Source organism: Stegostoma tigrinum, chromosome 38 (genome assembly GCF_030684315.1).
Source record: "Stegostoma tigrinum isolate sSteTig4 chromosome 38, sSteTig4.hap1, whole genome shotgun sequence".
Classification (NCBI taxonomy): Eukaryota; Metazoa; Chordata; class Chondrichthyes; order Orectolobiformes; family Stegostomatidae; genus Stegostoma; species Stegostoma tigrinum.
The window spans coordinates 17,978,427-17,993,056 of NC_081391.1; the positions used below are offsets into that span (position 1 = coordinate 17,978,427).

The window sequence follows — 14,630 nt, forward strand, 5'->3', positions numbered from 1 at the left end:
TAGATGTAATGATCACATAATGCATTAAAATAACCGTGCTTGAAATGCTAGAACAGTGAATGGTAAAGTTGCAATAGCCATAGAGTCATTGTGTGTATATCATGAAAAGAGGCCCGTCGACCCAACTTTCTCACGCTGCCAAGTCTTCACAATTAGACTAGCCCCATTTGCTTGCATTTGGTCCAAATTCCTAACATACCTGTCCCATCCACGTACCTGTCCAAATGTCTCTTAAACAACAAAATGGTACTGGCTTTCCACTATTATCTCAGGCAGCCTGTTCCAGACACTCAGCACCTTCTGAGTAAAAAAAAAATTGCCCGTCTGTTTTCTCTCCCCTCTCATTTGAGAGAGACAACTGGCAGAACTCTAACCTGAGCATCACCGTTCCTCAGGGATCCTTGAGAAGGTGCAACCTAAGCTGGAGCAGAGATCGAACTCACGCTATTGGTGTTACTCTGCACCACAAACCAGCTATCCATGCAACTGAGCTAACCAGAATCTGAGATATGGGTGTTCAGGTCCATCGTACCCTGAAGGTGGCAATGCAGATCGATAGAGTGGTCAAGAAGGCGTAAGGCACGCTTTCATTCATCAGATGGGGTATTGAGTACAAGAGTTGGCAGGTCATTTTACAGTTGTATAAGACTTTGGTTCGGCCACATTTAGAGTACTGTGCACAGTTCTGGTCACCACGTTACCAGAAGGATGTGGATGCTTTGGAGAGAGTGCAGAGGAGGTTCACCAGGATATTGCCTGGTATAGAGGGCGCTAGCTATGAAGAGAGGTTGAGTAGATTAGGATTATTTACATTAGAAAGACAAAGGTTGAGGAGGGACCTGATTGAGGTCTACAAAATCATGAGAGGTATAGACAGGGTGGATAGCAAGAAGCTTTTTCCCAGAGTGGGGGATTCAATTACTAGGGGTCATGAGTTCAAAGTGAGAGGAGGAAAGTTTAAGCGAGATATGCGTGGAAAGTTTTTTACGCAGAGGGTGGTGGGTGCCTGGAACACATTGCCAGCGGAGGTGGTAGAGGCAGGCACACTAGCATCATTTAAGATGTATCTAGACAGATGTGTGAATGGGCAGGGAGCAGAGGGATACAGATCCTTGGAAAATAGGCGACAGGTTTAGATAGAGGATCTGGATCAACGCAAGCTTGGAGGGCCGAAGGGCCTGTTTCTGTGCTGTAATTTTCTTTGACTAACCAACCTCATTCAGGCCAGTGCTGACAACCTATGGGTGTGAGCCACCAAATCAGAGTTAAACTGTCAGGTAAAATTTGCACCATTTCCACTGGCCCTGACTCTTCGCCAATGAGGCCTGTTTGAGAGACAATCCACTTGACCTTTCAAGGTTGTGGGGTGAGTGGCACGGTGGCTCAGTGGTTAGCATTGATACCTCACATCACCAAGGACCGGGATTTGATTCCAGCCGTAGGTGACTGGCTGTGTGGAGTTTGCACATTCTCCCCGTGTCTGCGTGGGTTTCCTCCCACAGTCCAAAGAGGAGCAGGTTAGGTGGATTGTCAATGCTAAGTTACCCTATTGTGTGCAGGCCAGGTGGGTTAGCCATGGGAAATGCAGGGTTATGTGGATAGTGTGAACATCTGGGAAGAGACATCAGCCATTCACTTTATCTATACCCCTTATTATTTATAAACCTCTAGGTCACCTCTCCATCTCCTACGCCCCAGCCTATCCAGCCTCTCCTGATAACTCAAACCTTCCATTCCCTAGTAAATCTCTTCTGAACCCTCTCCAGCTTTATAATACCCTTCATAATAACACGGAGACCAGAACTGGACACAGTATTCCAGAAGAGGCCTCATCAAGGTCCTTAACAACCTCAATGCATCCCCATTGCTCTTCTAACATCGGCAATTCATTGGGGTGTCAGTCTTCATTTTTGGCACTAACATCATAGAATGGGACTTGAACTGGGCGACCTCATGACTCAGTCTTAAGTCTGAGTTGCAGCAGATACTCAATAGGTAAGGCTTTCTACATTTCATGATAGATAGTAAGAACTGCTGATGCTGGAGTCAGAGATAACACAGTGTGGAGCTGGAGGAACACAGCAGGCCAGGCAGTGAGAGAGGAGCAGGAAAGCTGACATTTCAGCTCGAGATCCTTTCTGAAGAAGGGTCCTCACCCAAAACGTCAACTGTCCTGCTCCTTTGATACTGCCTGGCCTGCTGTGTTCCTCCAGCTCCACACTGCGTTATCTTTCTACATTTCATGTTTATGTCTGCGATGTGCGTCTGTCAATTTACACCTGAAGCCAACTTCTGCTCTTCATTTCAGAGGGTCTCCTTACATTGAGAGCTCGACCCCCAACCCAGGAGGAGTTTATCGATGTCTTCCAGAAGTACAAATACTCCTTCAGCATGCTGGTAAGCAAGGCTACCAGCTGGGAAAGTCAAAGATCTTTCAAAAAGTGCTCGCCTTTTATCCGATGTCGGCGTTCATGTCCTTAGTGCAGGCTTACAGCCAAAAATGCTAGACGAAGGTGTCTTAACCAAGAGCTAAAGGTCAACACTGAAATACCAACCAGGGTGTTGACACTGTGGGTTTAATCTTCTAACTGGAAGCAATCCAGCCTCACAGTGTCATTTCAAACTCAGACGCTGCAAATACTTGCTGTTCACTGTAAAGATTTGCTATTAATGATTTCCACATGTGATTGTAAATGGTTTGTTCTGGTTAAATGGTTCACCTTGAGATTCATGGTCCGAGGACTGACGTCGGGACAATTACAACGGTGGTCCTTACTCTGCCATAACTCTGCCCAAAATCACAAGGACTAACCCTCAGCCTGCTGAATAAATATTGACCTGATGGGTTACACAGAATCTGATCCTTGCCCATGCCTGAATGCAATGAGGCCTGGTATAATCACGCCCTGTTGAGTGTGGAAGTCTGGTCAAATTACAGACCAAAATCTCCGACTTTCACTTTCTGTTATTAAGAGCGCGGTTCGGATTCAATCAAATCAGACACTAGCAATTGGATTAAATAATGAGTTAAATACTTTTTGTCATGTTTGTAATCTGGGACCAAATCCATCTGAGAAGGGTAGAAGGCCTGTTAGCTCCCTCTCCCTCCTTGTCTCTTTCTATCTCACTCTTTTCCTCTTTCTTTCTACCTCCCCCACTTCTTTCTCTCTTACCTTCTCTCTCTCCCCTATCCCCTCCTCTCTCTACCTCTGTCTTACTCTCTTACCTTTTCTGTCTCTTTCTCCCTCCCCTTCTCTCTCTCTATCTCTCAGTTTCTCTGTCTCTTTCTTCCTTTCTCGCTTACTTTCCCCATTTCCCAACTTCTCTCTCTTTCTTTCTCTCTCTCTATCTGTCTTTCTTTGTCCCACCCCTCCTTATTTTCTCTATCTATCTCTCTCTCGATCTTGGCTGCAGTGCAATGCACATTTAAGGTGCAAAAACAGAGAATACTGGAGAAATTCAGCAGGCCTGGCATCGCCTGTAAAGAGAAAGCAGTGTTAGCATTCATGTCCAGTCACCCTTCTGAGGTCCTGCTGAGTTTTCCCAACAATTTCTGCTTTTGTTTCTGGTTTCCATCGTCTGCAGTTCTTTGATTTTTTGCTTTGGTTACATGTTTCAGATAGCCCTGCCTAAGCTCCCAGTAAAATAAACTCATCAGGTCAGAGCTGTCCATTATTCCTTACAGTTTAGATTAAAATGTCTCCTTGCTCCGAGACTGTGTGATAATAGTCGAGGTGACTAATGAAAATGTCACATGGATGCTGATGCAGAGACCCCTGATGTTGTCCTTACATTGTGTAGCTGTAGGAAAATAATTCTTTCCAGTTCATTAACCCCTCCTGTACCTGACAATGTAGAGGTAGCTTCACTTTGCACCTGACCCTGTTTTGAATCTGACCTCGGAGTGTAAGGTGGCAGGGGGGGCACAGTGTAGAGGGAGCTTAACTTTGTGTCAAACCCTGTGCTGTCCCTGTCCTGGGAGTGTTTGTTGGTGACAATGTTGAAAGAGCTTTACTTTCAGTTTAAAAGAGCAGAGGAAGCTTGACTCTCACGCTGTGCTGTCCCTGTTCTGGCTGTGTTTGGTGGGGACAGTGTCAAGGGACACTTACCTTCTGTTTAAAAGTAGGGAGAAAACTTTGCTGTCAGTTTAAAAGAGTACAGGAAGCTTTACTCTGTATCTAACCCCGTGCTGTCCCTGTCCTGGGAGTTTTTGATGGGGACAGTGTAGAGGACGCTTTACACTGTATCTGACCCCATGCTGCCCCTGCCCTGGGTGTGTGTGTTAGGGGTGATAGAGCAGAGGGAGCTTTACTCTGTATCTAGCCCCTTGCTGCCCCTGTCCTGGGAGTGCTTGTTGGGGACAGTGGCGTGAGGGCTTAAATTTCAGTTTAAATGAGTAGAGAGAGCTTTACGCTGTTTTTGACAGCAGATTTATAACAAGCGAGGTAACAAAGATTTAAGTGAATGAATCAAGCTTAACCCTGAGATTGACCGCAATGATTGTGTTATTTTCAGGCTCGAGTAAAGAACCACATCATCAAACCCAGTGCAACTGAGCTAATCCATTTCCTGTTCGCACCCCTCGACACGGTAAGGAAATGACTTTTTACAATTCCCGTTTAGTGCCGACTATTCCTCTTGGAACCCTGCTCCCCCAACTCCTTGCTCTTCCTGTTAGGTGCAGCATGGCTCCAATTTACGCTAAGCCAAGAGGGTCTTGGGAAAGTTTCCATGACAGCAGCCCCTTACAGGGTGTGTGATCCAAGCAATGAACCAGCAGTGTGGGGGGTAGGTGGGGGTGGCGGTGTGGGGGGTGTGCGGTGTCGGGGAGCGGGGAGGCAATCAGAGAGCTAGTAAGAGTTAGCCACATTTCTGTGCATCTACAGTGACCAGAATGGGTGAGACAAGTAAGAATGAGCAGATTTCCTTCCCTGCTTCAATATCATTCACAAGACCGCAATAAATTACAGAGAGTGTGAATGCAGTCCAGTCCATCGCACAAACCAGCCTTCCTTCCATTGACTCTGTCTATGCTTCCCACTGCCTCAGGAAAGCAACCAACATTATCAAAGACCCCTCCCACCCTGGTTATACCCTGCTGTGAGGGAACAGCAGTTGGGCTACTTCCATTGGCTTCTGTGCCCATAGTGAGCTGGCATCAGGTGGAATCCCTCTAATCATTACCTGATGGTCTGCTCTGGGAATTGTGGTGTCCCGGTGGACTGTAACCACAGTTTCACATTATGGTAGGCCTAACAGGTCTGGCATAGACAGTGGTGTAGTGTTAACATGACTGGATCAAAAATCCGAATGATCTAGGCCATGGGTTCAGATTCCACCATCTACATTGGGTGGAGTTCAAATTCAATTAATAAGTGTAGAATTGAAAGCTCTCTCAGCAATGGACAGTATTTGGTTAATTATTGTCACACGTACCGAGATAATGGTGGAAAGTCTTGTTCTGTGTGCTATCTTTTCCACCATCTTCCATTGGGCAGAAGATACAAAAGTTTGAAAACAAGTACCAACAGATTCAAGAACAGCTTCTTCCCGGCTGTTATCAGATTTATAAACGAACCTCTCATATATTAGGGTTGATCTTTCTCTACATCTTCTCTGTAGATGTAACACTATATCCTGCATTCTGTTCTATTACCCTGATGTACTTATGTAAGGTGTGATTTAGCTCATAAAACAATACTTTTCACCGTTATCTCAGTACGTGTGACAATAATTAACCAAATACTGTCCATTGCTGAGAGAGCTTTCAATTCTACACTTATTAATTGAATTTGAACTCCATCCAATGTAGATGGTGGAATCTGAACCCATGGCCCAGAGCATTCGGATTTTTGATCCAGTAATGTTACCACTACACCACTGTCTATACCAGACCAGTTAGGCCTACCATAATGTGAAACTGTGGTTACAGTCTACCGGGAGACCACAATTCCCAGAGCAGACCATCAGGTAATGATTAGAGGGATTCTACCTGATGCCAGCTCACTATGGGCACTGAAGCCAATGGAAGTAGCCCAACTGCTGTTGGTATGCCAACCAGCCAACTTGAGTCAGATCCGGGTATCTAACTAGGACCTTCTTTACAAGGCTCTCACTTGGCAAAGGACCATGGCAGTTTTGGAACATAGAACATAGAACATAGAACACTACAGCACAGTACAGGCCCTTCAGCCCTCGATGTTGTGCCAGCCTGTCATACCGATCTCAAGCCCATCTAACCTACACTATTCCATGTACGTCCATATGCTTATCCATGTATGTCCATATGCTTATCCAAGTTACCAATCAAGCCGTTCATTTTCAAGTATTGACTTTTGTCAATGTTGGCCTTGTTAATGTGGTCAGCATTCATTGCTCACTCCTGATTGCCCTTGAGAAGGGAGTGACGGCCTGACTTCTTGAACCGCTGCAGGCCATGTGGCGCGGGCACAGTCACCCGTTACAGAGGGAATTCCAGGGATTTGACCCAGCAACAGAGAAGGGATGATGATATATTTCCAAGTCAGGCTGGTGAGTGGCTTGGAGGGGAACTTGCAGGGGGTGGTGTTCCCATCTATCCGCTGCCCTTGTCCTTTTTAGGAGTAAAGGTTGTGGGTTTGGAAGACATTCTCAAAGAAGGCCTGTGTTAGAGAGTCATCGAGTATTAGAGACTCTTCAGCCCATCTGTTCACTGCCATTCATCAAGCTCCTACGTATTCTCATCCTATTCCCCAGCATTTGGCCCATAGCCCTATATGCTACGGTGTTTCTAATGATCATCAAAATGCTTCCTAAATGTTGGGATGGTTTCTGCCTCTATCAGGCAGTGAGTTCCAAACATCCACCAAGCTTCGGGTGAAAAAAAATTCTCCTTAAATCCCCTCTAACCCTTACTTTAAGTCTATGCCCCGAATAATTGACCCCTGTGCACAGAGGAGAGGTTTATCTGTTGACCCTGTCTATCTATGAGTTTCTGCAGTGCATCTTGTAGATGGTACACACTGATGCCACTGAGCTCCATTGTGAATGTAGGGTGTGAGTATTTAAGGTGCTGGTAGAGGTCACTGTCAAGGGAGGCCTGGTATGTCTTGGGGATCGTATTGGGAGGAAAAACGGGCAAATTGTTGGTAAAATGAAGCCAAGGTTTTTGACTGTTGTTATCCTTTTTCTCCTGCACAGATGGTGCAAACGGCAGGTGTGGATGTTGCTAGATCAGTGGTCATGCCATTCTTGACCAACGATGCCATCCACCTCTTGAACAGCACACTCAGTCAGACAGAGAAGGCACATTGGCAATCACTGGGAGACTACTGGACCAAATCCAGGTAGGAACCCCCCGTCATTAGTGCCCACATTTAACCAACATTCCAGCTTCCCGACTGAAACTGGGATGTAGGGAAGTGGGACGTCGCAGGATTGGAGATTTTCAAACCAGCAGGAAGGAGCTAACAATCTGGAACAAAATAGAGAAATTGCTGGAGAAACTCTGATGAAGGGGTCACTGGACTTGAAGCGATGGGGAGGTGATGGCCTCGTGGTATTGATACTGGACCATTAATCCAGAGACCATTGTAACATTCTGGGGTCCTAGTTCGAATCCTGCCACGGCAGATGTGGAATTTGAATTCAATAAATATCTGGAATTATGAATCTAATGACGACCATGAATCCACTGTCAATTGTCAAGGGAAAAACCCATCTCGTTCATTAATGTCCTTTAGGGAAGGAAACTACCGTCCTTACCTGGACTGGCCTACGTGTGACTCCAGACCCACAGCAATGTGGTTGACTCTTAACTGCCCTCTGGGCAATTTGGGACGGACAATAAATGCTGCCTAGCCAGCAACGCCCACATACCGTGAATGAATACAGAAGAGAAAACCTTCCTCTCATTTGTTCTTGGCCTTAACAATACAATCAGTGTGACAATGGGATTCGTAGCCCAGCACCAGGCCTGCACCCACTGCATTTCTGGTGGAGTTTCATTGTGTTTTGGCAGCAGAAAATAATTGGGCCATTTCTGCTTTGCCCAGATTGGAGTGGCCTGCCGAGCACTGGGGAGCGCCGTACCAAATCCAGTTCCGATCAGGGTGGCAGCCGGACGATCTGGATCCCAACGGAGCTCCGTGGGAAGATCCCGTGGAGCTGCAGCACAAACACGAGTTGCTACGACTGCAGGTAGGTAGGTGTCGGGTGCCTGGTAACATGGCCGATGAGAGGGATTAACCAGCACGATGAAGCAGCAGGTTGAGGGAGAGTTTGGAGTGGGAGAGAAGGGGACTGCCAGTCAGGCACCCATCTGCTGGGACTACTCCCGGGCCTGAGCAAGGTTCCCGTCTGCAGTACTAGTTCAGCCCTGGAGGCATAATCTCTCTACTCAACCCTTCTGCCCATCTTTGTCCACACCCAAATGGTACCACAATAGCAGGTGGTGTGTAGAGCTACTAATCGGAAAGTCATACAGAAGAGGCTCATCTATTGTGTACTGCCAAAAATATATTGCTGCCTACAAGTTCCATTAGTAGGTAGGACTAGCCCCACTTCCCTGCGCTAGTCCCATAGCCTTGAATGTTATGACACTTCAAATGCACGTCCAAGTACTTTTTGTAGGTTGTGAATGTTCCTGCCTCAACACACCTCCCCAGGCAGTGCATTCCAAACCCCCACCACACTCTGGGTGAGAAGGGTTTTCCTCCAGTCCCCTCTAAACCATCCACATGAAGAAAAACGAACATCATGGAGCGACAGAGTGAACACAAACTGTGAAAGAAATGGTTGCCAGGTGTCCCTAGATTTGGTCTGTCCTTACTCACGGTCACAATCTCCTGCCGTGGGCCTCCACGTGACCGGGCAGGGCAATTTCCCGAAGCAGAGATGGGCACATGGTGAGCGTAGCCCTCCTTGCTCACGGTGAGAGTAACCCTCCTTGCTCACGGTGAGTGTAGCCCTCCTTGCTCACAGTGAGAGTAACCCTCCTTGCTCACGGTGAGTGTAGCCCTCCTTGCTCACAGTGAGAGTAACCCTCCTTGCTCACGGTGAGTGTAGCCCTCCTTGCTCATGGTAACTCCAGCCCTATGAAGGCGCTCATTGCATCACCACTGGCAGCTGCCATTACCTGGCCCTCTGCAACTGGCCCATAAAGCTCACCATCTCAATCTCCTTCTTTAAGATCCTTCCTGTAACCATCTTCTTTGATCAGCTTCTCTTCAGGACCCCACGAGGTCTATACTCTGTGGCGATCTGAAACTGAGAAACACAGAAAAGAAGAGCAACAGTAGGCCATTTGGCCTTTTGAGCATGTCTGTCATTCAATATGATCATGGCTGATCATCCAACTCAGCACCCCCCACCCTATTCCCACTTTCTCCCCCATACCCTTCAGCCCCAGGAGCTCTAACTGATATTGATCTACATCATCCACGTTTATGCTTCTAATTAGCAACTGGCCTGTTATAAATAAATTAACAAAGTATCTGATTAATATTAAACACAAGAAACTTTTCAGGTCCAACACATCTGGTTATTATGCAGACAACTTAAAACCCACATTGCAGCTAGCCCTTTTGGGTTTCATACAGTTGTGAGTCAGAACGTTGTGAGTTCAAGTCCCACATCAGAGACTTAGATATCTATTCAAACCGAGTCAGTGCTCAGGGAGAGCTACATCATCAGGTGGTGTGTATATAAGTGAGGCGTCATATTTCCTCTGAGGAGGCTATGTGTGATCACATGGTTAACAGAATATAATCCAAAGCCCACTCCAACCCTCTGAAGAGCATCTCACCCAGACCCACGCCACCTAATGAATCCCTGTAACCCTGCATTTCCCATGGCCAATCCATTTAGTCTCACATCCTTGGACCCTATGGGTAATTTAATATGGCTAGTCTCCCTTAACCTGCACATCTTTGGACTGGGGCAGGAAATCCACACAGACACAGGGAGAATGTGCAAACTCCACACAGGCAGTCCCCCGAAGGCGGAATTGAACCCAGGTCCCTGGCGCTGTGAGGCTGCAGTGCTAACCACTGAGCCACCGTGCTGCACCCATTCAGCCTTGAAAGAACCATAGAGTCCTCACAGTGTGGAACCAGGCCATTCGGCCCACCAAGTCCATACCGACCATATTAACAGCATCTCACCCAGATTCAACTCTGTCCCCTGTCCCTTTAACCCTGCAATTGTTTAAAGGAAAAGAGAGTGCCTGTCCCTTGATGACATGGCTGCGAACATGACTGTGGTGACTGGAACCAGGTTGACCTCATTAACTGTGAGATTCTTGATTGGGGTTAGTAACCTGGGCCAATCATGAAAGCCCTGGCCAGCCAACTTAACCAGGAGATTTTAGAATCTCTTCAGTGTTGGGGACTATCTCTGAACTGGCTGGTCACAGATCTCAGAAGGAATCAAGGGCTACGGGGAGAGTGCAGGGAAGTGGAGTTGAAATGCCCATCAGCTATGATTTAAATGGCGGAGTGGACTTGATGGGCCGAATGACCTTACTTCCACTCATATGTCTTATGGTCTTATGGTGTACTGTGCACAAGTAAATAAACAGTGACTTAGTGATGGGATAGTGGCCTGTGTACAGTATTTCAGTGATCCTCCTGTGTGCAAACTTTATGCCACATTCCCTTCATAATGGCTCACCCTCAACTCACTTGAAGATGTCCTGAGCAACGCAATAGCTGGGATATAAATGCATGTTTTATTTTAGATATTAAAGTTTGCACAGAAATAGAGCTTTTCGGGTTTATCTGTTGTGCACAGTATTCTGCTAGGCATTTACAGGGAACACGATGTAAATGCAGGTTCCTCTTACTTGAAAAGGGGATATTCATTGTTTAAGGCTACAGTTCCAGTAATACTCTGCAGGTGGCGGTACTGAGAAACCAGAGGCCCTTTCTTAAGCTCAGCACCGCCACCAGGTGGGGTCTGGTGGTAGTGTACCTCAAAGTGGTTAGTATCAAGCTAACACTGTACTGAGCTCAAAAAAGTATTCTCCAGTGCCCCATAATGAACCGGACCACATTTAATAATTTCACGTTAACAATAATCGAAAAGCTATTGCTGGAACAGACCAGCATGGTGCAAATTTTGCACCTGCAGGAGGAGCATAATATCACAGTCAAATGAGCTGAGATTTAAAGATGAGTGCTGGATTCCCAAGTGCATCTGGCTTTCCACACGAAAGGTGTCCATGTGATACCAAAGTACATTCGATCTTACTTAAGGCAAGAGTATATCACAGTTCGCGCAGGGGTTCCCAGTTGCCGTGGTAACATGGACTTTAATCCTGCAATTTGTAGCCCGGATCCACAGATAGTGATCCGAGAGGCTTCAGTTTCTTTGCGGGAATCTCGCTGAGAGTCATGAAGTCACACGGCTGGGACGCAAACCCTTCGGCCCAACTTGTCGATGCAAACCAGCTTTCCCAAACTAGACTAGCCCCATTGGTTACCTTTGGCCCAAATCCCTCCAAACCTTTCCAGCCCATGTACCTGCCCAAACTTATGTCGAGTTTACCAGTTCCTCTAGCAGTTCATGCCACGTATGAACCGTTCTCTGTGTGAAAGTGTTGCCCCTCAGGTCGCTTTTAAATCTTTCAGCCATCGCCTTAAAAATTATGCCATCTAGTTTCAAACTCCCCTACCCTGGGGATAAATCCTCCTCTCTCTGCCTGCCATTGGGATGCATTGGAACACAGTTTGGCCACATTAGAAAGGTACCTACCTCAGGTCTCAGGCCCTGGAACAGGACTTGAACTCAGACCTTCTAGCTTAGAGGCAGGGGTACTACCACACTGCACCCATGAGAGCTTCAGGCTAAAGTCAGAGGGTGGTGGGATGGACCAAATAAATAAAAAGGTGAATAATAAATTCATACTTGGTGGAGAATGGATCAAAAGTGCTGCCATGACAAATATTGATTGCAGTGAAGGGAGAGTGAAGATATAAAATGAGATAAAGTAGTGATTGTAGTGAAATCAGTCCAGCTGGACCTCATAGAATCTGAGCTCCCTGATTAATGTGGCCCAATCAGGGAGCCCTGGCTGACATAAATGGGTGAATGTCAGGGATGTTGAGCCCCTGACCCAATGAAACGGAGGGCTATTATCAAAGGCAATGCATTTGTAAATGATGATTGGTGATGGGACGCCAGCCTTTTAATCAGGTGATGCCAATGTTGGGTTTTGTTGCTTTGGAGATAGTTAGAGTGAGAGCAGACGGGTGGGAGACATTGAGGGACCAAGGACTATTATGTTGTGCAGATATGAAGAGATTTCTGTCAGTATAGCTATTGAAAATCAACCATTTGTGTGTTCCTGCAATTTCAAGTCGACATTTCACACCTACCTTACATAGAAATAGGCCATTCAGACCTGCGCCACCATTCAATATGATCATAGAATCCTTACAGTGTGGAATCAGGCCATTCAGCCCAACAGGTCCACACCGCCCCTCTGAAGAGCATCCTACCCAGTCTTACCACACCCACCCCTGTAATTCCCATACCTAAGCTGCACATCTTTGGACTGTGGATGGAAACGGGACCACCCGGAGGAAACACACACAGACACAGGGAGAATGTGCAAACTCCGCGCAGACAGTTGTCTGAGGCTGGAATCTAACTCAGGTCTCTGCTGCTGTGAGGCTGCAGGGCTAACCACTGAGCCACCGTGCTGATCGTGTAATTTCATTATCCCACTCCCACTTTCTCTCCATGTACAGAGTACGCTGAGAGAATTGTGAGATCATAGAAACATAGGAAATAGTAATACAGGTAGGCTATTTGGCCCATCAAGTCTGCTCTGCCACTCAACTAGATTATGCTGTTCTTCTAGCTTGAGGATATTTTCCTGCAGTATTCTAATGCCTACTGAAACTCTCCCACCTGTCTGTTCTCACTCTAACTATCTCCAAAGCAATAAGACCCAACATTGGCATCGCCTGATTGATAGGCTGGCGTCCCATCACCAATCGTCATTTACAAATACATTGCCTTTGATAATAGCCCTCTGTTTTATTGGGTCAATACCCCTGACATTCGCCCATTTATGTCAGCCAGGGCTCCCTGATTGGACCAGGTTAACAGCCTCAATCAGGGAACTCAGATTCTATGAGATCCAACTGGGCTGATTTCATTACAATCACTACCTTATCTCATTTTTTTCTTCACTCTTTATAAACTTCCTGAAGGCCTCTTCTAGTAGGCCTTAGGCCTTCACTTCAATTTTTCTGTTTTACAGCGCACCAAAATTAAATGTCAGAAAAGCAGAAAACGTATTAAAATGAATTCTCAGGGAGGTGCGGAGGTGCTCAGAGGAAGGGTCTCTGGACCCGAAATGTTAACTCTATTTTCTCCTTAACAGATGCCGCCAGACCTGCTGAGCTTTTCCAGCAACTTCATTTTTGTTCCGGATAAAATGCAGCAGGGCTTGGCCGCATCTGCAGAGACTGAAACAGTGTCAAGCTTTCGAGTCTTAACTCTTCAGATCGGAAGAGACTTAATCAGCTGAAAGTATTAAAATCTCTTTCTCGCTGTTGCCTGACCTGCTGATATTTCTGGCATTTTCTCTGTTTTTGTTCTGGATTTCCAGAATTTTTGTAAGTTTATGTGTGGTTTGAATTTCCAGACGAAACAGTGCAGAGTCCAAATGTTAGAGACACATATCTTTTTGACTGATACTTGTCTGGTCAGCTGGGATTGTACAGTTTTGTTCGGTCTTGATGTTTATTGATTTTCTTTTAAACTTATATCTGCTTTGTTCCAGCAATCAGGCCCACAGACAGCTCCTGTCAAACAAAGCAATGGGTAAGTGCCTTTTTAGCTCAATACCTCAGCTGGAAACAGCCAAGCGACTGTTAACTTTACAAGAGGACCTGAGGAGCTTCTGTCTCCAAGTGTACTCTCATGATAAGAATGACATTTATAAAGGGAGCAAGCTGGCGAAAGTGCTTGTGGAGATGACTGGTCAAGGGGAAAGGCAATGGGAAAACTCAGATCTCAGTGCTCCTGAACAGGCTTGGCGTTCCCGCTAGGCCGTGTTCACAGGAGCTCGAGAAAGGGTGGCTCCGTTGAGGGGCTCGGGGCCAGGGAGTAGGTTGTTTTGGCTGCTGGGCTCAAGTATCTGATCGATGAAATCCTCGAGCACAACTGCCCGCTCCCCAACCCCCCACCAACCCCTACCACAACACCACCACCAACCCAGGAGGACATCCAGAACCATAACAGTCCCAGAGGCCTGCAGCTGGTCATGCGCAATGATAGGGAGCTCAGTCACATTCACAGTGCCCGTTCCCTCCAACACTGACACTAGGACTGTGTGCCATCTATCGTGGGATTCACCAAGATTCCTTCGACAGCATCTTCCAAACCCATGACCACTTGATAGACTGGAGGGTCTCTTTCCATGCTCAAACACAGGTCTTCTTTGAGAACTCCTTCCAAACTCACCACCTTTACCCCCTGAAAGGAGAAAGGCAGCAGCTACATGGGAACACCATCCCCTGCAAGTTCCCCTCCAAGCCATTCACCATCCTCACTTGGAAATATATTGTTATTCCTTCACCGTTATTTGGTCAAAATCCTGGAATTCCCTCCCTACAGGCATTGTGGGTCAACGCACA

At 46.6% G+C, this 14,630-nt stretch overlaps 1 protein-coding gene across 4 annotated transcripts in view; it reads left to right on the plus strand.

Annotated features, from left to right (window-relative positions):
- LOC125446945 (epidermal growth factor receptor kinase substrate 8-like protein 1) overlaps positions 1-14,630 on the plus strand; it is a 94,740-nt gene that overhangs the window by 63,532 nt on the left and 16,578 nt on the right. For all 4 annotated transcript variants that reach the window (XM_048520957.2, XM_048520954.2, XM_048520956.2 and 1 more), the window contains 5 exons: positions 2,309-2,397; positions 4,516-4,590; positions 7,180-7,325; positions 8,034-8,178; positions 13,775-13,815. In XM_048520957.2, the coding sequence (XP_048376914.1) occupies positions 2,309-2,397; positions 4,516-4,590; positions 7,180-7,325; positions 8,034-8,178; positions 13,775-13,815 (496 nt within the window). The remainder of the gene's footprint in view (positions 1-2,308; positions 2,398-4,515; positions 4,591-7,179; positions 7,326-8,033; positions 8,179-13,774; positions 13,816-14,630) is intronic.